At 42.0% G+C, this 23,677-nt stretch overlaps 1 protein-coding gene across 10 annotated transcripts in view; it reads left to right on the forward strand.

Moving 5' to 3' along the window:
- Window positions 1-23,677, forward strand: part of C20H14orf39 (chromosome 20 C14orf39 homolog) — an 87,362-nt gene that overhangs the window by 7,535 nt on the left and 56,150 nt on the right. For 2 of the 10 annotated variants that reach the window (XM_051826391.2, XM_070065072.1), the window contains exons 1-7: window positions 16,049-16,614; window positions 16,711-16,760; window positions 16,844-16,900; window positions 17,842-17,968; window positions 20,103-20,192; window positions 22,321-22,508; window positions 22,601-22,643. In XM_051826391.2, the coding sequence (XP_051682351.1) occupies window positions 16,556-16,614; window positions 16,711-16,760; window positions 16,844-16,900; window positions 17,842-17,968; window positions 20,103-20,192; window positions 22,321-22,508; window positions 22,601-22,643 (614 nt within the window). In that variant the 5' untranslated portion in view covers window positions 16,049-16,555. The other 8 variants (XM_017349489.3, XM_051826392.2, XM_051826394.2 and 5 more) reach the window with 8 other exon arrangements.

The following is a 23,677-nucleotide window of genomic DNA, read 5'->3' on the forward strand; positions in this document are numbered from 1 at the left end:
CCTTCATCTTCTTTTCAGCCCAAGGGCAATTTTTGAAACCAATTTTGTTTCAATCATTTTGGATCAGTTGTGCAGTAATTTTGGAAGTGCAGATGCTCTAGGCCCACCTATTGAAATAAAGATTTTTAAATGGAAACACAGAGAGGAGGCTGCTTAAGCCCCAGTGGAGACCAGCTGCAAAGCCCTGGCAGGGAATTACATAGACAGACAGTGGGAGTAAATTTTGTAAAAATGTAAGTGACAGACGTGTGTGCATGTTTCCTTAATGGTACACTGTTGTCTCAGATCCTTCGAACTATGCAATTGTACTCCCTCCTTTTTTTCTCTTTGAGTAAAGGTTATCTGTGTTTACTTTCTCTGTTGTGCTAGGTTTTAGTGAAATTAATGTAAGAGAATTTGTCATTACGGCTATTAATGGAGTTATTATTAGTGGGGTTTAACTGATTTTTTGAAATTTTAATATTTAATATTTACTGTCATTTAGTTAAAATTTCTTTCTTCCTGTTCACCTTTGTATCCTTAACAGTCCTCTTCTGTGGTCTCTGAATATAATCTAGTCTCAATGATTGTGTTTAGAATTTGTAAACTGAATGATTTATGCTATGTTCTCTCTTTTCTCTTTGTTCTGACTCCATGACTTTTTCTTTCTGCTTCTGTTGGCCATTGCCCATACCTTCTTCCCAGACAAAGCCTTGTTAAATCTGTGAGGTCGACAGGGGTAGAATGCTCACCCTGAAAGCAGACAGAAGCACTGGGGGTGGGTCTCAGAAGAGAGTGTTGTGTCACTGCAGTGCTATTTCAGGGCACAGGTGCTTCTCCAGCTATGCACTACGGAAACAGATAAAGTAGCAGAAACAACAGGATGTTACATATTTTAAGTGTAAATCATTGTATTAAGTATATGATTTTAGGCCAGTTTCCTCATCTGATATATGGAGTAATGTTTGTCCTCTTCAGTAATTACAGGCATTAAATGACTATTTCTTGCATAGTGCCCAATACATGTAAATTCTCCTGTAGGCAGCCATCTACTTATTCTATCGGTTAGGCTCCTCATGTTGTCTTAGTGATGTTGCACATGTCATCTTGTCCTTGGGCTCATAATCCTTTGGTGTTCTGTTTAGGTCTCTCTCTCTCTCTCTCTCTTTTTTTTTTTTTTTTTTTGACAGGCAGAGTGGACAGTGAGAGAGAGAGACAGAGAGAAAGGTCTTCCTTTGCCGTTGGTTCACCCTCCAATGGCCGCCACGGCTGGCGCGCTGAGGCCGGTGCACCGTGCTGATCCAAAGGCAGGAGCCAGGTGCTTCTCCGGGTCTCCCATGGGGTGCATGGCCCAAGCACTTGGGCCATCCTCCACTGCACTCCCTGGCCACAGCAGAGAGCTGGGCTGGAAGAGGGGCAACCGGGACAGAATCCGGCACCCCAACTGGGACTAGAACCTGGTGTGCCGGCGCCACAAGGCGGAGGATTAGCCTAGTGAGCCGCGGCGCCGGCCCTGTTTAGGTCTCTTGAAACTTTCTAAGCAATGGATTCTTTTGAAGTAGCTCTTCCTATTCTGTGGATCTCCTTCTTCTTCTTCTTCTTCTTCTTCTTCTTCTTCTTCTTCTTCTTCTTCTTTTTAAAGATTTATTTATTTGGAAGGCAGAGTTACAGAGAGAGGGAGAGGGAGAGACAGAGAGGTCTTCCATCTGCTGGTTCACTCTTGGAATGGCCACAACAGCCAGGGATGGGCCAGGCTGATGCCAGGAGCCAGGAGCTTCTTCTGGGATTCCCACATGGGTGCAGGGCCATCTTCCTCTGCTTTCCATTAGCAGAGAGCTGGATTGGAAGTGGAGAAGCTGGGACTTGAATCTATGCCCGTGTGGGATGCCCACATTGCAAGCAGAGGCTTAATCTGCTATGCCACAATGCTGGTTCCTGGAAGACTGTTACAGTACATTAGGCTAGGGGTAGGCACTGGGTGGAACAGCCCCCCTTGGTGGGCCAGAGCTGTGGCGTAGCAGGTAAAGATGGTGCTTGTGACATCACTATTCCATATGAGCACAGATTTGAGTCCCGGATGCTCCACTTACCATCCAGGTTCCTGCTAATGCACCTGGCAAAAGCAGAAGATGGTTCAAGTCCTTAGGCCCTTGCCACCCATGTGGGAGACCCTGAAGAAGCTCCTGGTTCCTGGCTTCTGCCTGGCTCAGCCCTGGCCGTTGCGGCCACCTGGAGAGTGAACCAGCGATTGCAAGATTTTTTTTCTCTCTCTCTGTAATTCTGACTTTCAAATAAACAAATAAACCTTAAGAAAAAGAAAGAAAAGAAAACCCACCTCTTGGGACACCTACATTCTATTTCGGAGTGTTTGACTTCAAGCCCTGGCTCTGCTCCCATCCTGCCTACTGATAATGTGCACCCTGGGAGGCAGCAGGTACTGGCTCAAACAGTTGGGTCCCTGATGCCTGTATGGGAGACCTGGATTGAGTTCCCAGATCCTAGCTTTGGCCCAGCCCAGTCCTGGCTGCTGTGGAAATTTGGGAAATGAACCAGCAGAAGTATGTTCTCTTAAATAAATAAATAAAATCAAAAGAAAATAGTCTAAAAGGAGGCAACAAATAGGTTTTAGGGGCAGTGCTGTAGTACAGTGGGTGAAGCCATGGCCTGTGACACCGGCATATCCAGCTCCCTGCTAGTGGCCTGGGAAAAGCGGCAGAAGATAGCCCAAGTATTTGGGCCATTGGTACCTATGTGGGAGACCCGGATGAAGTTTTCTGGCTCCTGGGTTCAGCCGGGCCCAGTGCGGCTGGTTGTAGCCAACTGGGGAATGAACCAGCAAGCAGATGGAAGATCTCTTTCCGTCTCTCTCTCCTCCATCCTTCTCTCCTTTCAAATAAATAAATAAATAAATATTTTTGAATATTTTAAAAATAAATAAATATTTAAAATGAATATTTTAAAAATATAGATAGGTTGTATGACATTACCCAAATGTCCACTATATTAATTTCCCATGGCTGATGTAGCAAATGACTACAAACTGGGTGGCCCCAACTGATGTGTCAGTAGGGCCATGCTCCCCCCAGAGACTCTCCGAGAGAATTCAGTTCTTTCCTCTTCTGGCATCCAGCATCTCCTGGTTTGTGACTGCATCTCTCCAAGCCCTGCCTCCTTCTCACATGACCTTCCCTGTGTGTCTGTGAGGCTCCCTCTGCCTGCATTGCATGACGAAGCTGTGATCGCATTTGAGGTCCACCTGGATGACCCAGCATGTGCCCTTCCTCTCAAGCTCCCCAACCAAATCCCATCTTTTACCCTGTAAAGAAATGTTCACAGTCTGAGCGTTGGGAAGTGAACGGATCTTTGGGGTTCTTTTCCTAAGCTACCACACCTGACTGTAAAACAAATGTGCTGATCTGTCGCTCCCCCTCTTCGTGGAGGAACGACACAGGACCCTGCGCTGTTCTTTTGTCTGCTCGGCCCTCCCCGGGTTTGCTGCTGGTTCTTCCCGGGTTGGCTACTATCCCTTCCACCTCCGTGGAAGGGCAGTTCCCCCTGGCCACATTCCCCACTTCCTCAGGGGAGCGGCACACCGCCGGCCGGCTTTCTCGGGGGCTGCACAGGTGTTCCTTCAGCTAGATGTTCCCCTTAGATGTTCCTGGTGAATGCCGTCTCTCTCCTCCTTTATAGTCCTCCTCCGCCAATCCTAACTCGGCTGCCCACATGCCGAGTACGCTGCTCTCCTCTAATCAGGAGTAGGTCCTACAGTTTATTGGTTGAACTGGAGGCAGCTGCGTAGAAGCTGTTTTCTCCTCTCCCAGCGCCATATTGTGGGAGAGCAGATGCATAGAATAAGTCTTAATTCCAGTAACTCAGTCTAGTCCGGGTTGCTCCCCACACTGATCTCAAATGTTTCTTGGAAGTAAATAGAACAAATAGAACATTAGCAGTGGGCAACCTAGAAGTAGGAAAAACCTTTTATTTTTGTTTTTATAAGACTTTCACCTCAACATTACTCAGTGTCAAGATTGGTAAGAGCCCAATCATTTTATTTATTTCTTCATTTGTATCTAAAATACTGACGTTTGCACTTAAGTTTCCTTTGGGACAATAATTAAATGAACAACAAAAGCAGTGTATTTATGTCATGGGATAAGATAAAGGAAAGAATATTTCATCTTCTTTTTGCATTTGTTATTCTAGAATAGAGTGAAAACATATTAAGGAATTTGTAGTTTATTTTTCTTTATGTCAATGAATTCAAATAGAGCTCTTTTCTTTTGTCTTAGTAATAATGTATAAAAGTGGTCTCTACCTTTAAGACAAAGGGGTCATGGGGCCGGTGCTGTGGCATAGCAGGTAAAGCCCCCACCTGCAGTGCCAGCTCTCCATATAGTGCTGGTTCAAGTCCCAGCTGCTCCACTTCTGATCCAGCTCCCTGCTATGGCCTGGGAAAGCAATAGAAGATGGCTCAAGTCTTTGGGCCCCTGCACCCACGTGGCAGACCCGGAAGAAGCTCTTGGCTTCGGATTGGCCTAGTTCCAGCTGTTGCAGCCATTTGGGGAGTGAACTAGCGCATGGAAGACCTTTCTCTCTCTGCCTCTCTGTAATTCTGCCTTTCAAATAAATAAATAAATAAATAAATCTTTAAGAATTTTCTTAAAATCTTTAAAAATCTTCTACTGCTTTCCTAGGCCATAGCAGAGAGTTGGATGGAAGTGGAGCAGCCAGATCTCAAACCAGCACCCATATGGGATGCCAGCACTACAGCCGGTGGCTTTACTGGCTATGCCACAGCGTCGGCCCATAAATCTTTTTTTTTTTAAAGACAAAGGGGTCAGAAGAATTTTATGAAAATAATGATTTTACATAAGTGATTTAGTTCAATGTGATATATATGGCAATGAGTTATTTGGATTTAGTACAAATTTTTATCAGTCAAAATTTTATTCTATTACTATTTCTTTCTTACATTTTGTATATATTTTAATTTGCTCCAGGTAGGATCTGTAATTATCACTTTTTTTGCCACACTTTGTTGTTTTTTTCTGATACCATTGCAAGGAGCCCTCAGCTGGGCTCAAACTGGAAGCTGGGAATGAAGATTCCTTACCCCTGCCACCTGTGGAGGGAGTCTACTCAGAAAACAAATCAAAAGGTTATTGCATGGGTCTGGATGAATTCCACTCCCAGATTTCCACAGTCCTGACCGCCTCATTTAACCTTCATCACCCCCACTTTCTTTTTGGCAGGGAGAACCCAGAAGCCATTGCTCCCCAATTCTCTTCCTTCACCTTGTTAAACCAAGGGGCGAACACGCAGCTGGCTGCACCCCTTGTTTACCCTTGGTTACAACCCTTTGCAGGTAAGGCAGGTGGAAGTTGATTTTTTTTTCTCATCTCACTGTTTTAAAGCATCATTATGAAGTTGCGTGTCTAGCATTAAGAAGACCTTTTATATATATGTCTCATATCTATCAAATATCTAGAAACTGTAAACAAGAGGTAAAAACAATATTTGGTAGGTGGGAAGAGAGAGAGATCTTGCTCTTGTTTTTTTTCTGTCCTCTCACTTGTGACACCTGACCTTACTCTTGGTTGTAACCCAGATATTCAATATTTTGCAGTTCCCTACTGTGACAAGCCTACTTCGCCCATTCTTCTCCCTATCAAACAGGATCAGACTGTAAAAGATCTTCACTTCACTTTCCTTCTTTTCTGTTACTCCATCTTTAAGGATTTCTGGGATGGCATAGACTCTCAACTTTTCCTTCTCCAGTACCCCTTCTGCCTCTTAACTAAATATAAGAACACTTGTTTATCAGTTATGTTAGAGCAGGTATTTGATACAGTGGTATGTCGCCATTTGGCACACCTGCATCCCACATCAGAGTGCCTGGTCGAGCCCTGGCTCTGCTTCCAATTCAGCTTCCTGCTAATGTGTACCTTCGGAAGGCAGCAGATGATGGCTCAAGTGCTTGGTCCCTGCCACCCAAGTGAGAGACCCAGATTACGTTCCTAGCTCCTGGCTTTGGCCTGGCCCAGACCTGGTTGTTGCAGATAGAAGTGCTCTCTTTCTCATTCTCTTTCTCTCTCTCTCTGCCTTTTGAATAAAATAAAAATAGAGATTTAAAAATAGAAGGTTAACATTAAAGAAAAAACAAAAACCAATTATGTTACATGTTTCTAGACAGTCTATTCTTTTTTTTCTATTTTTACTTTTAATTGACACATAGTAATTGTAAATATTTATGGGGTATAGTGTGATGTTTCTATACAGGTATATAGTTTGAATAATTGCCATATCTATCACCTTACACATTATATCATTTCTTTGTGTTGGGAACATTAAAAAATCCTACTAGGTATTTTGCAATATTTAATTATTGCCAACCATAGTTATTCTACTGTGCTACAGAAATGTTAGAACCTCCTATCCAATTATACCCCACGCTTTTCCAAGGTTCTGGTAACCTCTATTCTGCTCTATACTTCTATGAGGTCAACTTTGTGTTTTACAATTTTTTTAAGTTATTTTATTTATTTGAAGGGCAGAGTGACACAGAGAAAGGGATAGACAGAGGGAAAGAGAGCTCTTCATCTGCTGGTTTACTTTCCAAGTGGCCACAATGGCCAGGGCTGGGCCAGGCTGGAGCCAGGTATGCCAGGACCCTGGACCTCCATCAGGTCTCCCCATATGGGCAGCAGGGACCCAAGTACTTGGGCCATCTTCTGCTGCTTTCCAAGGTGCAGTAGCAGGGAGGTGGATGGCAAGTGGAACAGCTGGGACTAGAAGTAGCACTCATATGGGATGCTAGTGCTGGTTTTTTTGTTTTGTTTTGTTTTTGTTTTTGTTTTTTTTTTAAGGGAGGTGGGTGGAGGAGAGAGAGACAGAGACAGAGACAAAGAGAGAGATACTTCCCATCAAATACCTGCAACAGTCAGAGCTGGGCCAGGCCAGGCCAAAGTCAGGAACCTGGAAGTCCAGGAGGGTCTCCCATGGGAGTGGTAAGGTAAAAGTACTTGAGCCATCATCTGCTGTCTCCCAGGGGGTGGGACTTGAATTCAGGCACTCTAATGTGGTATGCGGCAACTCAAGTGGTGGTCTCACTGCTGTAGCACAAGGCCTGCCACTGAGATAAACTTTTTAGCTTCCACATATGTTGAATGAGATCATGCAGCATTTGTCTTTCTGTGCCTGACTTATTTCACTTAATATGCTGTCCTCCTCTTTTGTCCACATGACAGTTTACATTCTCTAAAAAGATTTTATTTATTTATTTGAGAGGTAGAGTTACAGACAGAGAGAGGGAGAGACAGAGAGGTCTTCCATCTGCTGGTTCACTCCCCAAATGGCCACAGCAGCTGGAGCTGCGCTGATCCAAAGCCAGGAGCCAGGAGCTTCTTCTAGGTCTCCTGTGTGAGTGCAGAGATCCAAGCACTTGGGCAATTTTCCAGTGCTTTCCCAGGCCACAGCAGAGAGCTGGATTGAAAGCGGAGCATTCAGGACTAGAACCAGCACCTATATGGGATGTTGGCACTGCAGGCAGAGGCTTAGCTCACTACACTACAGCACCAGCCCCTATCTAATAGGATTTTAGAAGTAACTACATATATTTGAGGACAGCTTGTACCAAAACCAGAATCAATGGCACATGAACCATAAAGCAATGTATGCGTTATTAATATTCAGGGGCCAGAGCTGTGGCATAGTGGGTAAAGCTGCTGCCTACAGTGATGGCATCCCATTTGGGCACGGGTTTGAGTACTGTATGCTCCACTTCTGATCTAGCTCTCTGCTATGGCTTGGGAAAGCAGTAGAAGATAACCTAAGTTCTTGGGATCCTACACCCATGTGGGAGACTCAGAAGAAGCTCCTGGCTCCTGGCTTCAGATTGGTGCATCTCCGGCCATTGCGGCCAATTGGGGAATGAACCAGTGGATGGAAGACCTCTCTCTCTCTCTCTCTCTGCCTCTCTTTCTCTGTGTAACTCTTGAGTTTCAAATAAACAAATAAATCTTTAAAAAAGATTAATATTAAATGGTGTCAAAAGTCTGGTTTTTGTATTTGTCTAATATAGCTTGTATGTGCTCAGGACACTGCCAACTTTGGAGTATTGTCAAGAAAGGAAAGCAGAGTAGTCAAATGATTGCATATATCTTATTGACAAGGTAATTCAAGGAGGTGATGAAGGTATAAACCTGATCTGGCCAAGAAAGTCAGCCCCCACTGATCCAGACACAGGGGATCAAGTGAGGAAACAAAGAGGAAGGGGTTTTTGTTTTCATATTCAAATGTAAACTCAGTCATGCATATCTGAAAATCCAGGCACACTGTTAGCCTGTTGTTTTTCCCATTGACCTAACAGCCATTCGTGTAAATCGATTGGTCTTAGCAGTCACATGGCTTCACTTCCTCCTCTTTGACTGTTTTCCCTATAATCACTGTTCCGAGGCAGAATGAAGTGGCACTTATTCCCTGGGAAGTGCTTGTGAATGGAATTGGAATTATAGCCATTATGACAAACTACTGCTATAACCTATTGCTTCTGACTGCCAAGCGGTGTGCATGTGTGTGTGTGCATGTGTGTGTGTGCATGCGTGGGCGTGCGTAGGCAGGATTGGGCTTGTTCTCAGCGAGCCTACAGTATGGTGGATGAGATAGATATTTATATAATGGAGAATTATAAATGCATTAATGGTTATGAAGGATCCACAAACCTGGAGAGTTTATAATCAATATTGCCGAAGCTGTGATACTGGAGGGTTGAGGAATGAGTAGCAAGTTATTAAATGAAGAAGGTAGAGCATTCCAGACTGAGGATACCAGCAACAGCGTGTACCTCTGATGCACAGGACAGGTGAGGAACTGAAAGTGAGACAGGATTGCAAAGGGGAAGGTAGTGTTGGTATAATATGAAGATGCAGAAGTAGATGGGGACAGGATCACAACATCCCTGTAGGCCATGATAAGGATTTTGTCCTTTATTCTTTTTTTTGTTTGTTTAAGATTTATTTATTTATTTGAAAGTCAGAGTTACACAGAGAGGCAGAGAGAGAGAGAGAGAGAGAGAGGTCTTCCATCCACTGGTTCACTCCCCAAATTGGCCACAATGGCCTGAGCTGCATCGATCTGAAGCCAGGAGCCAGGAGCTTCTTCTGAGTCTCCCACGTGGGTGCAGGGGCCCAAGGACTTGGGCCATCTTCTACTGCTATCCCAGGCCATAGCAGAGAGCTGGATCGGAAGTGGAGCAGTGGGATCTTGAACCGTCACCCATATGGGATGCTTCAGGCCAGGGAGTTAACCCACTGCGCCACAGTGCCACCCCTGTGCTTTCTTCTTAGAACAATAGAATGCTATTGATGCATTTTAAGGTGAGATTAAGACACACAGAGAAAGAAGAAAGAATTACTCTATGGCAGGGCAAGAGGGCTAGCATTGTTACACAGCAAAACTAGTTTGCAAGCTATTACAGAGAATGATGGTGATTTGGACTAAGATGGAGGCAACTGAAATGAAGAGATGTAAATGGAACTGAAAGCTATTAAGAGGTAAAAGGGGGGGCAGTGTGCTGTGGCGTACTGGGTTAAGTCTCTGCCTGTGGCACCAGCATCCCATATGGTCACCGGTTCGAGTCCTGGCTTCTCCTCTTCCAATCCAGCTCCCTGCTAATGTGCCTGGGAAAGAAGCAGCAGAGGATGGCCTAAGTCCTTGGGCCCCTGCACCCACATGGGAGACCAGGAAGAAGCTCCTGGCTCCTGGTTTCCAATCGGCACAGCTCACGCCATTGGTGAGTGAATCAGTGGATGGAAGACCTCTCTCTCTGTCTTTCCCTCTCACTATCAGTAACTCTATATCTCAAATAAATAAATAAATAAATATTAAAAAATAAAAATAAGTGGGGCCGACACCGTGGCTCAGTTGGTTAATCCTCCGCCTGCTGCGCCGGCATCCCATATGGGCACCAGGTTCTAGTCCCAGTTGATCCTCTTCCAGTCCAGCTCTCTGCTGTGGCCGGGGAAGGCAGTGGAGGATGGCCCAAGTGCTTGGGCCCTGCACCCGCATGGGAGCCCAGGAGGAAGCACTTGGCTCCTGGCTTCAGATCGCTGTAGCTCCAGCCGTAGCGGCCATTTTGGGGGTGAACCAACGGAAGGAAGACCTTTCTCTCTCTGTCTCTGTCTCTCTCACTGTCTATAACTCTACCTGTCAAATAAATAAATAAGAAAAAAAAGAAAAAGAGGTAAAACTGGGGGCCAGTGCTGTGGCACAGTGGATTAAAGTCCTGGCCTGCACTGGCATCCCATATGGGCACGGTTCGAGCCCTGGCTGCTCCTCTTCCAATCCAGCTCCCTGCTAGTGTGCCTGGGAAAGCAGCCTAAGTCCTTGGACCCCTGCACCCAGACCAGGAAGAAACTCTGGCTTCTTGGCTTCGGATTGGCTCAGCTCCAGCCATTGTGACCATTTGGGGAGCGAACCAGTGGATGGAAGACCTCTCTCTCTGTCTCTCCCTTTCTCTATAACGCAAATAAATAAAATAAATCTTAAAAAAAAAGAAAAAGAAAAAAGGTAAAAGTGGTAGGATTTATGATGGATTAGATATGGATGATGACAGGAGAAATTGCCAAAGGTGACACCTAGATTTCAGGAGTGTGTAAATGGAAAGAAAAGAGAATATTAAAAGAGGCTCAGTATTAGTGTGTGTATGTGGGGAGAATGTGAGCTGTTTGGCTTGTACTATGATTTGAATATTTGTGTCTCTTCAAATTCATATTGAAACATAATCCCTCATGCAATAATGAATTGGAAGTGGAGCAGCCAGGACTCGATCCTGCACCCCTATGGGATGCCAACACTGCAGACTGCAGCTTAACCCGCTATGCCACAGTGCTGGCTGTTTTGTGTTTTAAGAAGGATGTGTGATGACGCTATTGAATGCTGCAGAGAGGTCAGCTCAGGTAAACATGAAACATGTTCATTAGAATTAATGACAAGAACCAATTTTATGGCATACTGGGATTGGTAAGCAGATTTGAGTAAACTGAAAAATGAGCCAGGCGGGAGGCAGTGTGAGTTTAGACAACTGTTTAGAAAATTGATTCTAAGAGAAACATAATATTGACTGTTAGGACGCCTTAGTGTCTAGAGAAGATCCACCTATCCATTCTTCCTCTGTCATTCCTTCCCTCCCCTTCCTTCCTCCTCCAACCCTCCTTCCTCTCTCTCTCCTTCCCTCGTCTTCCTCTTTCTCTCTCATCCTCTCTCCCCTCCTTTCCTTGTCCATCTGGCCTCCCCCCTCCCTTTTTCCTGGTAGAGGCTTGACCACATTTAAAGCTTACGGTAGGGATACAATTGAATGGAAGAGATTTGATGCACACAGAGAAAAGGGACACTTGGTATTTTCACATTCCTGAGAAGGCACTGAAGAAACAGTGAAGGAACAGACTTTCGGTTAAGAGGAGAGCTAGCTCTGTTGTTACAGGAGAGGACAGAAAGATGAAGAAGTCAACAGGATATGTCTGGTAGCTGGAATTTCAGGAAGTTGCATCGATGGCTTCTATATTTCCTTTACACCGTATGTTGGGCATTATATTAGAGGGTTTTTTTTTTTTAAGATTTATTTATTTGAAAGGCAGTGAGTTACAGAGAGGCAGAGGCAGAGGCAGAGACAGACAGAGAGAGAGAAAGAGAGAGACAGAGAGAGAGAGGTCTTCCATCTGATGGAAGATGGCCACAATTTCCAGAGCCGTGCCGATCCGAAGCCAGGAGTCAGGAGCTTCTTCCAGGTCTCCCACGCAGGTGCAGGGGCCCAAGGACGTGGGCCATCTTCTACTGCTTTCCCAGGCCATAGCAGAGAGCTGGATTGAAAGTGGAGTAGCTGGGACTCAAACCAGGGCCCACATGGGATGCCAGCACTGCAGGTGGAGGCTTTACCTGCTACACCACAGTACTAGCCTCTTTTTTTTTTTTTTAAACATTTTAAACTTAATCTTTACAACCATTCTGTAATGCTGGGATTGTTAATATGATCACTTTATATTTGAGGAAACTGAAGCTTATGTTGAAAACCTGACCACAGTTTTGACTTAACAAACAATAGAACCAGAAGTTCAATCTGTATCTACCTACAAAGATTATTATAGAGTTGATTGGACACATCCAAAGTATATAGCAAAAAAAAAAAAAAGATTCAATAAGACTCTATGAATAATTACTTATGAGAAATTATAGGAATCATTTAAGAAGTCAAATTTTCATGTGTTGATTTTTGGGACAATTACTGTGCTATGGAGAGGCAGAGAAAATTTTGGATTTGGACCAGGTTAAACATGAACTGATTGACAAACATGTAAGTTAAGTATCTGGATAACTCTTAGATAGTAGGATAGGGCTGGAAATATAGATTTAGGAGAAATAAATACAAAAGTGATATTAAAGCCATTATGGATGAATGACCAAAAGAAAAGAGTGCAGGAAGGGGCAGAGTTAAAGATAAAAACCTTCATAAAAGCGATGGTGCTGGTGAGGGGAAAAGAAGTAGAACTGTGGAGCGGCTGGTGGTAGGAGGGGAGTGGAACAGACGTGCAAGACTGGAAGAGAGTAAGATAAGACAGAAAAGACCATTAGATTTGAAATACAAATATTCTTTGACTGTAGAGAGAGTGGTTGAATTGAAAGAGTTGACTAGGAAGGAAGTGGAGAGAAACTGTAGGTAGAAGAAGGCTTTATGATACATTTAGCAGTAAAAGGAAAAAAAGGAATACTATGCAATTAGAATGGGCAGCAGGTTCAAATAGGGCATTTCTTCAGATTCTGATCGCATATATCGAGTCAAAGGCAAATGTTAGGAGAGTTTTTTTTTTTTCTTTTGTCTTACAGGAATACTTTCCCAGAAAATAATTTGTTAGGATAAATGTTAATCTGAGTCAAAGTTCTATAATTTTTCAAAGGGAGCTTTGTATTCATGAGGAGGAGGATAAAGTTTATTTAAGTCTCCAGTAGATGGAGCATCTTCATTGTTTTTCCAGAAGATTTTCTTGGAATAGGATAAGTGGTAGAGGTGTTGGTAGAATTCAGGTATATTACTATTAGAGCAATTAAGATACACATTGATGTGAGTTGAAATACAAGTAAATTGATTTTCAGATCTCAGTAAGGTGATGCTTCCATATGTTTGCAAATATTCTGCATAAAATCTAGTGTTAGGTTAATGGATCAACTCTTGACCATAACATTTTCTGGAGAGTCACAGTAATACAGTGCCAGCCAGAATAAATAACTCTGCCCTTAATATTTATTTTCTTATGCTTTCCGAAAGAGGAGTAGTTCATAAATGTATTATAAACAAATTTAATAAGAATTAAATTCAGTTAATGTCTAAAACATATAAGGAACTCAGACAACTCAGTAGCAAGAAAAGGAATAAGCCGATTTAAAAGGTGAAGAATCTGAACAAATTTTTCTCAAAAGAAGACATACAAATGGCCAACAGGTATATTAAAAAATGTTCAACATGGCTTATCATCAGGGAAGTGCAAACCCAAACCACAGTGAGGTATCACATCATGCCTGCTAGAATGGCTATTCTCGAAAAGGCAAAAGATAAGTTGATGAAGACATAGAGAAAAGGGAAAGTTGGACCCTGTTGGTGGAAACGTCACTGGTGTAACCATTACAGGAAACAGCATGGAGGCTCCTCAAAAAGTTACAGTAGAACTACCACATGACTCAGCAGCCCTACATCTGAGTATATATCCAAGAGATATGAAATTAGTATGTCAGAGAGATATCTGCATTCCCTTGAACATCTGAAACACACCCATACACACAATGGAGTATTATTCAGCTTTAAAAAATAAGGAAATCCTGGGGCTGGCGCTGTGGCATAGCCGGTAAAGCCGATGCTTGCAGTACTGGCATCCCATACAGGTGCTGGTTCAAGACCTGGTTGCTCCACTTTTGATCCAGCTCTCTGCCATGGCCTGGGAAAGCAGTAGAAGATGGCCCACGTCCTTGGACCCCTGCATCCGCGTGGGAGACCTGGAGGAAGCTCTTGGTTCCTGGCTTCAGAATGGCGAAGCTCTGGCCGTTGAAGCCATCTGGGGAGTGAATCAGTGGATGGAAGACCTCTCTCTCTCTCTCTCTGCCTCTCTGTGACTGTGCCTTTCAAATAAATAAATAAATAAATCTTTAAAAAAATAAGGAAATCCTGTAATTGGCAACAACACGGATGAACCTGGAGGACATTATACTATGTGAAATAAATCTCGTATGGAAAGACAACGCTGCATGATATCGCTTATATGTAGAGTTTAAAAAAGCTGAAGTCCTGGAATTAGAGAGAATGGTGGTTGCCAGGGGCACCCCAGAGGGGAGATGCTAGTCACAGGATACAAAGTTTCAATTAGATGGGTAAATTAAATGAGTAAATTCTGGAGATCTAAGGTACAGCATAGTGGCTATAATATACTGTGTACTTGAAATTTGCTAAGAGTGGATATAAAATGTTCTCACCACACACACAAATGGTAACTATATGAGATGATGCATACAATACACAAGTCAATTTAATTGTAGTAATTTTACAATGCATACTTATATCAAAATACCATAAATACAAGAATGTTCCATATATACAATTTTATTTGTTAATTATACCTCAGTAAACCTGGAAAAATAAGTAAAATTAGATTCCACATAAACACAAAAGAATAAATCTGCTACATTCCTACATACCAACTACAGTACAGCATATTACAATGAAAGTGCGTATGCCTATCTGGTCTCGGGTACTCAAGAAAAACGTCTGAAAGCTCATTTTTCATTTTAATAATCTATGATGTCGCCAGCGCGGTGGCTCACTAGGCTAATCCTCTGCCTGTGGCGCCGGCACCCCAAGTTCTAGTCCCGGTCGGGGCGCCAGATTCTGTCCCGGTTGCCCCTCTTCCATTGCAGCTCTCTGCTGTGGCCAGGGAGTGCAGTGGAGGATGGCCCAAGTACTTGGGCCCTGCACCCCATGGGAGACCAAGAGAAGCACCTGGCTCCTGGCTTCAGATCACCGCGGTGCGCCAGCTGCAGCGCGCCAGCCATGGCAGCCATTGGAGGGTGAACCAACGGTAAAGGAAGACCTTTCTCTCTGTCTCTCTCACTAACTCTGCCTGTCAAAAAAAAAAAAAAATTAAAAAAAAATCTATGATGTCACCGGCGCCATGGCGTAGCGGGTACAGCCGCCGCCTGAAGTGCTGGCATCCCACATGGACGCTGGTTCTAGTTCCAACTGCCCCTCTTCCAGGCCAGCTCTCTGCTGTGGCCAGGGAGTGCAGTGGAGGATGGCCCAAGTGCTTGGGCCCTGCACCCACATGGGAGACCAGGAGAAGCACCTGGCTCCTGCCATTGGATCAGCGCAGCTCCAGCAGTTGCGGCCATCTGGGGAGTGAACCAGCAGATGGAAGACCTCTCTCTCTCTCTCTGCCTCTCCTTCTCTCTCTGTGTAACTCTGACTTTCCAGTAAATAAATAAATCTTTACAAAAGAAAAATCTGAATGCAGAATTAAATTTTGATTACCGATTCGAGTGTTTACCGTCATGTTATACAGTTAGTTCCAATTTTACTGCTGTTCTCCAAATCACTTTTAGGAAACCGTGACTCAATGACTCGTCTTCAGCACACACCTGCCTCCAAGCCAATGGGCGCCCCCTGCGAGCCCCTGCCCAGATCAGCTCCTCCCGCGCTCCAGCGCGCTCCGAGGCCAAGGGCGGGGCTCGCGGACGCGCGCTCGCGCTCCGGCGCGCGACCGGCCCCGCCCACCACGTGCTGGGCGCGTGCTCCCGGGGCCGGCGCCAGGGGGCGGGGCGAGGCTCGGCCGGGCGGGCGTCGGCGTCTGGCGTCGAGGCCGGGGCGCTGGGGGCCTGGCGTGGAACTGGGCTTCCCTGCGACAGAGGCCGGGTTGGGTCAGCAGGGTCTGCGTAGGTGGATGGGCGGGCGATCTGGGTGTGGCTGTGGCTTCCTGAGCGGGCGGTTCTGAGGGAGAGAGCGAGAGAGACGGAGCCGGAGTGTGAGAGGGAGAGCGGGCGCGCGTGCGTGCGGGAGGGAGGGACGGAGGTGCGGGCGCCCCTGCGCGGAGATCCGCCCGGGGTCGCGTTCGCTGATCCGCCGGCGCGTCGCCTCATCCCGCCTCCCGGCCGCGAGCGGGGGCTGAGGCGGCGCGGGGCGGCCGTGGCGCGCGGGGCGTGAGGGAGGCCGTGGGGCGGCGCGGCCGGGGTCGCCTCAGGGCTGCGCGGGCACCCGGAGACGCGAACCCGCCGCCAGGCGTGTTGAGGAAGGCGAGCCGGCGGTCCGGTGCCGGTGAATCGGTAGACGGAGGAAGCTGGCCGGGCTAGCCTGGCTGCGGGATGGGGAAGGGCTGGCGCTGGCCAGCGCGGGAGGGAGCCCAGGGGCTTGTCTAAGAAGCAGAGCCTCCTGAGAAACCCGGGTGTCTGCGGACCCCAAAGGTTTCGAAGACTCCGAACAAAAGCTTTTGGAAGGCGCCGCCTCCGGTTGAGCGCCGAGCGGGGCTGGGGGCTGTGGGCTGAGGCCCGGATGCCCCGCGCGTCGCTGCTGACCCGCGCGTGGTCCGTGGCCAATGCTCTGCTAAGCAGGTGGACGGCGCGGGGCGAGGGGGGGGGCGAAACTGTCGCGCGTGGGACTTAGGGAACTGTCTCCTTACGCATGTTTCCCCTCCACTCGGTATCCAGGATGAATGACAACCTGTTTGTCAGTTTGGACAGACTTTTGCTAGAATTTGGTAGGTATAAAGTGAAAACAGAACAAAGCGTTTGTATTGCCATTGGACGTTTTAACAAGTCACAGAATAATTATTTTTCTTAGTTTTCCAGTATGAGCAAGACATAAGTACCAAAGAAGATGTGATTCAAAGAATTAATAGTAAGTAGTCCTGCATAATAAAGATATCTTAGTCTTAATTTTTTTGTGGCATATAAGATAATATACAATTAGCAGTAGACGTTACAACTTTTGTGGCCGTTCACGGTAATGACTACCCCTAGGAAAAATAGTTGTGACTTGAGTTTATCAGTAATAAATTTCTGCATTCGGCATTTAATTATTTTGTGAAGGATTTTAAGTGCAAGACAACCTCTTGAAATATATGCTATTTTTTGTCAAATAATAGATTATTTCAAATATTTGAAAATTTTCTTGTCTTGTAGAGATCCCCAGAAATCAGAGGCTCAGGTTAATAGATGCCACATTTTCTGGGATAACAGTTGTGAAAAGTATTAGTGAAATAGCGAAATTAAATAAATAAAATATTTCAAGACCCTATATGTATACTGTCAAAAATAGAACTATTGATCTCTTAATAGTTTTAAAAGGTAGAGTGGTTATCTTCTCTGTAATCAGGAGTGCAGAATATTACAATCTCTTCAAGAAATATTTTATGTAACTACTAGTAACAAGTGAGTTGAAGGTGCATTTAATAATAAATTGATGTGGAATTGATGAATAGAAATTTCGTATTTGTTAGAAATAATAGTCTAATGCTAGTATTATAAGTAAGTGTTTACATGAATTCAGATTATAAACTATAATTGACCTTATATGTCCCTTGGTCTAGCTCTCTAATGTTAAAAATGAGGGACCAGTCACATTTATTTCTTATAAATCCCAAACACAAACCCTTCTTACCTTCCGATACTAGGATCAAGCCTAGTCCTGGTTCTCTGTTTTTTAAGCCTTTCCCATGTCAAGCCTCAATTATCCATTCTCTAGTTCTCCTTTTAGGTGACTTGCCATACTTCTTTCTTAGTGTGTTTATTTGGAATTTATGATTTCTACTCTAAAAAGTAAACATTTCCTCTTTCCAGAATGTGTTGAAGATATTAAAGAAAACAGAGCAATTATTTGTAACATACATGAAACCATAAGTACAACTGATGAAGAAATTGACTATTACTGTAAACATAGTAAGGAGATCAAAAACAACTGTAGTGAGTGAGTATTTGAAAGAAATGAACTTTCAATAATTAGATTCGTTTATCCAAGATTTCTGTATTTATAGGTGAAGATGCTGTTGCTTTAAAATAGTATTCTATATTAGCAAAATAATGAATTAAGTCTTAAATTGCCTTGTTGTGTGCCACTGTAGAAAGAGTTCACAGGAGGTTCAAAAAAATGAAATAAGGGCCATAGGATCTCACTAATTCAGGTCCAGTTGGTGTAAATAAGCTCAGTATATAAAATTCCTGTGACATAAAGTTTGAAATAATTTTCAGGATTTTTGTTTGTTTAAGAGAAGCCTCAAATTTTTAGAATGTTTCAATCCTCTGCCCATTTTCAAATTGGATTATTTTCTTCTTAGTGAGTTGTTTGGGTTCTATTTCAACCTTTTTTATATGATAAGAGAACATTCAAAGTAACCAGTGTTCAACATGAAGGGATTGGTTAAGTGAATTTTGGTTTAGCTATATGAATGAACACTAGGTAGCCAATAAAATTATGATATAGATATATATTAACATGGAAAGATACAAATAGTATATTAAAATTGAACAAACCAGATTATAGATCAATATTCTTAGGATGCACCTAATTAGTATTTTTTTTAAGATTTATTTATGTATTTGAAAGTCAGACTTGGGGGTGGGGTAAGGAAGAGGGAGGGACAGAGAGAGATCTGTCTGTGGTTCACTTCCCAGATGGCTGCAATGGCCAGGGGTGGGCTAGACCAAAGCCAGGAACCAGGAGCATTTCCCAGGCCATTATCAGGAAACTGGATTGGAAGTGGAGCAGCCAGGACATGAACCAGAGCCTATATGAGATGCTCGGTTGCAGGTGGAGGCTGTACCGGCTGTGCCACGATGCTGGCCCCTAATTATAATTGCATGTTTATATATAAATTAGGAAAAGTCTAGAAAGATATACATCAAAACACTTATACAGAATATCTTCTTAGTGAACATACTTCTTAGTGAACATATTATTGCATTTTTGTGTATAACCTTGAATCTTTTATTTTCATTTGGAGAATATTTTCTATGGAAATGATCAGAAATTCTGGCAAATATTTGAGCATAAGTTCTGTTCAGTAGTTAGTAAGGGAAGAATTTTGTATAAAAAGAAAGATGATAGTTATTTTCTTATATATAATTTTCTGTGCTTCCAAAGTAGAAATATATACTTTTTGAATCTGAACAAATTTTTTTTTAATTAGGAAAAAGAATTATTTGATCAGTTCTTGGAGTGGAAGCTGACATGGCACACATTAATTATAGATTTTTCTTATTGGTAATTTTTTTCAAGTTACATAGTAAAAATTTATAAATGAATATTCAGTTTAATATAACCGATTTTGAAATTCATTTTAGTTTTGTTTCTTTTTTACCTCAAGGTTTATTACCATATCCTTTAAAAGTTTCAAAGAAAAAAAAGTATCTCTTTAGCTCTTATCCCAGCTCTTGAAAAGATCTTGGAAACATGATAAAAGAAAGGCTGAGCTTAGATGATGAGTAAAAGAGCTGTAGTAGAAATGTCAAAATGATACAAACTATGGCCATGCCACTTTTGCTCCTTTCCTGGTTATGGCTCAAAAACAGGGTTTTTGTAAAAATTAAGGAGTATTAATATTTTAGCATAGGAATAATGAATGGTGATAGTGGTAGTGATAGAAGATGGGTATAGTTTTTTTTTTTTTAAGATTTATTTATTTATTTGAAAGTCAGAGTTTATTTATTTGAAAGTCAGGGGTGGGGGTGGGGAGAAAGGAAGATATCCATCTTCCATCTCTGGTTCATTTCCCAAGTGCCTGAAACCGCCAGAGTGGAGCCAACTGAAGCCAGAAGCTTCTGGTTCCTCCATGTGGGTGCAGGGCCCAAACACTTGGGCCATCTTCTGCTGCTTTCCCAGGCACATTAGCAGGGAGCTGGATTGGAAGTGGAGAAGCCAGGACACTAACCGGCACCCATATGGGAAGTCGGGTTTGCTAGTGGTGGTTTTATCTGCTGCAGGAATAGTTTTTTTGATGTAAGCTTGTCTTCTCTTTAAATGATTACATTCATTTTTTATTATGTCGATTTGTTTATCATTCTTAGATGCTGATTATGAATACCATGGTTTTTTTTTTTCACAGCTGGAAGCCTACATGTGATGTTTTCCATAAGCATGAAGATTACATGCAGGACCAGTTTACTGTCTATCAAGAAACTGTTGAGAAAGACAAGTACAGTACAAATCTTAATTTAAGCTTATCCATTCTAAACGTTAGTATTAGTAGTATGTCTTGTAAGAATGTTAATTAAAAGTGTAGAAGGTTTGTACACTGTGGGAGGTTTTTTTCTTTTTTAAACTGCATATATTTGGGCTCTTACCTTTTGAGGTTTACCTATTTGTTGTAAAGCTCTCTATATACATTCTTCTTACGACAAATCTCAATGTAAGCCATTACTATAAAACATCAATCTTAAAAATAATTCTGTGAGAGGCTAAACCAAACCAATCAAACGTGTACCTCTCTGATAGTGTTTGTTGTTAATGACTTATCTGAGCTACAGTCAAAATAGCTAACTTTAGTTAGTTTAGTTCCTTTCTAAACAAGCCACATGGGTTAATTTAATTGATGACTCAATACCAAGAATTTACAGAAGAAAATGCATACATTTGTAGGTATCATGAATATCAGCTGCTTGTTTCTTCTAATCTCTGGTGTTGCTGGCAACGTACAAGATAATAATAGCTGTTCTTGAACCATGACTTAACTATACCTGGCTCTGCCAAAATTCCTCTATAGATTATGTTAGAAGAATGGATATAAATATGCAATATAAACAGAATGGATAAAGCATGCTGATCTTATTTGAAACTGATGACCCAAGTTTTGTTTCCTTTTGGTGTTTTTCTGCTTCCTGCTCTACTTCTCCAAGTATTTGAACTTCTCCAAGCAATTGAACATTTGAAGAATAGAAGCTTGTTTTTGGATCAACTGCTTTATGTTGTTAAATTGGGCAGAGTTTAGTAGTATTAAGGAATTAAAACATTCTTAAGATTCACATACTAGCCATTAAAAGGCTATGATCCTTATTTTCCCTCTCATTCTATGAGCTGTTTGTTTATACTTGTTCTTTTTTCATCTGAAAAGTTGAGATAATTATTACAGTATCTTTTAAGAAATTCTTCCATGTAGTATAGCTTGATGCAAGAAATAAGAAATATGAAAAATACAAAGTTTACATATTTTCAAAAAATTATTAAGAATATTATTTTTTGAAACTAAGTATTTGATAAAAATTGGGTAAAAAGAAGATCTAAGAATTTATTTTCTGTACAGAGCTGGATTGAAAAACTTCAGTGTTTTTTATCAGAGTTGACAAACTATTTTTTGTAAAGAACTAGATAGTAAATATTTTAGGCTTTGTGAGCCATACAGTCTCTATTTTAACTACTACACTTTGCTGTTGTGACACAAAGAAATTTCAGACAACATGTAAATAGATGAGCTATCTAATATTGACACCGAAATTTGAATTTTATATAATGTAAATGTTTCATGAACTATGTTTCTTCTGATTTTTTCTAATTACCTAAAAATGTAAAATCCATTTGTTCACAGATCATACAAAAACAGGTGGCAGATCAAATTGGGCTCATATACCAAAATAATTGTCTCTTGTAGATCAAGCACAAGTTGAATAGGAAAGAAGAGTTAATATCCTTTTGCAAGAATTAACTCTCCCACTCAAGACTTGTGCCTTAATTGATGAACAACCATTAATATTTGGGTTGGAGGAGTTCCTCCAGACTGTTTTCTTTGTATGATAGTTGTGGGGTGTATATGAGTGGTATAGAACCCAAAGTTGCAACACATAGAATGCGACTTCATGTGATAGGTTTAGCTAAAGAAAATGGAAGGGTATAAAAAAAAACTCAGTGCTATAGAAGTAGCTGACCTGAGAAGAGCCGAGACTTAGAACCCAAGGAGAGTAGAGATTCAAGAAGGAGTAAGTGATTCAAACAACCAGATCCTGCAGTGTTAATTAGAATGAGCAGCAACAAGAGATCATTCAGTTGGATAAACTAGATTATTGGTGACCTTGGAGAGAATAGTGCTATTAAGATGGTTGTAATGGAAGTTAAAGAGGAGTAAGGAGTGAGTAGCTCAGTTAGCAAAGAAGAGTAGATTTGAGAAGTATGGTAAGATTTAGGAAAGTTTGAAACAGACAATATTGAGAGAAGTAGGGATAATGAGATTTTGACTTGCCTTGTATGCTTAATTTAGGAGACTTTAACGAGTGATTTTATGAAGCTTTTAGATCTACTCGATATATGTACATCATTTCTTTTCATTTTAATAGAAAAATGTATCATGGTTATATATGTCAGTATAAAGATGTTTTGAAGCAATACCAACTAAAATATTCAGAAGCACCCTATTCACATGAATATTATGAGAAGAAAAGAGAACATGAAGAAATTAAAAGCAGAGTGTTGGCATGTTCTGAACAACTAAAACTCAATGAAAATATCCTCATGGAATTTCTAGGTATTAACATTTTTGTGATGTATTATTTTAATTATGGTATTTTCATAATAAAAATATAATAAATCAGTCTAAACTATGATTTTGTTTTTCAGTGCCTGCTCCCTTTCCATCACTTAATAAATGGACATTACACATGTATCCACAATAGCATTTCTACTTATATCTTTTACTAGTTAAATATTATTTCTGTATTTTAATTGTTACTACGCTTCTCTTGTAAGAAACACATGAATTTGTTTTTGTGAGTAATTCATATTTTAGAAGTCACTCTAAAGGTTATTTGGTACTAGTTGCATATACATCCAAGTGATCAGAAGCAAGTAGTTTTAGAATAAAATGATACATATGGCCAGCATTGTGGCATAGCAGGTTATACCTCTGCCTGCAGTGCCAACATCCCATATGGCCACAAGTTGGAGTCCCAGCTGCTCCACTTCTAATCCTGCTGTGTGCTAATGGGCTTGGGAAAGCAGCAAAAGATGGCCTAAGTGCTTGGGGCCCTGCCACCCACATGTGAGACCAAGATGGAGTTCTGGTTCCTCTCTTTGGCCTAACCCAGACCTGGTCATTGCTGCTATTTAAGGAGTAAACCAGCAGATAAGAGATCTGTGTTTGTGTGTGTGTATGTTTCCTTCTGTCTCTGTAACTCTGCCTTTCAAATTAATAAAATCTTTTTAAAAATGATATATTTATCTGCCTTTAAAGTACATACTTTTAGCAACCAGATCAATGAAAATGTCATTTTGCTCTGTTTTATCAAAGAAAGTTCTAGTTAAAACAAGTGATTATTTCTTGTTAGAATGGAAATTGATAAAGTGAGTTATAATTATTCATCTATAAAAATTCATTCAGTACCTAACCCTGTGTCAGGCAGTACTGAAGAAGATATCTGTATCTTTCTTAAAAGAAGCTCATGGTTTGGTAGAAGAGACAGTTATGTAAAGAAGTAATTCTAATGCAGTACCACTGTAATAGATGCTTAAGTCATTGCTAATTCATCTAAGTCTCACCTGTTTGTCAGAGAGATCTTCCCTGCTGATGAACTTGAAACTTTAATCCTCTTTCAACCTCCACAATCCTTCATATGCTTTCCTATCAGATTACAACTCCAATGTTTGTACTAAGTCTTCTTTATCCCTACAGTCTAACCTTGCTTTCTCTCTGCTTCA

This window comes from Oryctolagus cuniculus, chromosome 20 (genome assembly GCF_964237555.1).
Source record: "Oryctolagus cuniculus chromosome 20, mOryCun1.1, whole genome shotgun sequence".
In the NCBI taxonomy this organism is placed as follows: domain Eukaryota; kingdom Metazoa; phylum Chordata; class Mammalia; order Lagomorpha; family Leporidae; genus Oryctolagus; species Oryctolagus cuniculus.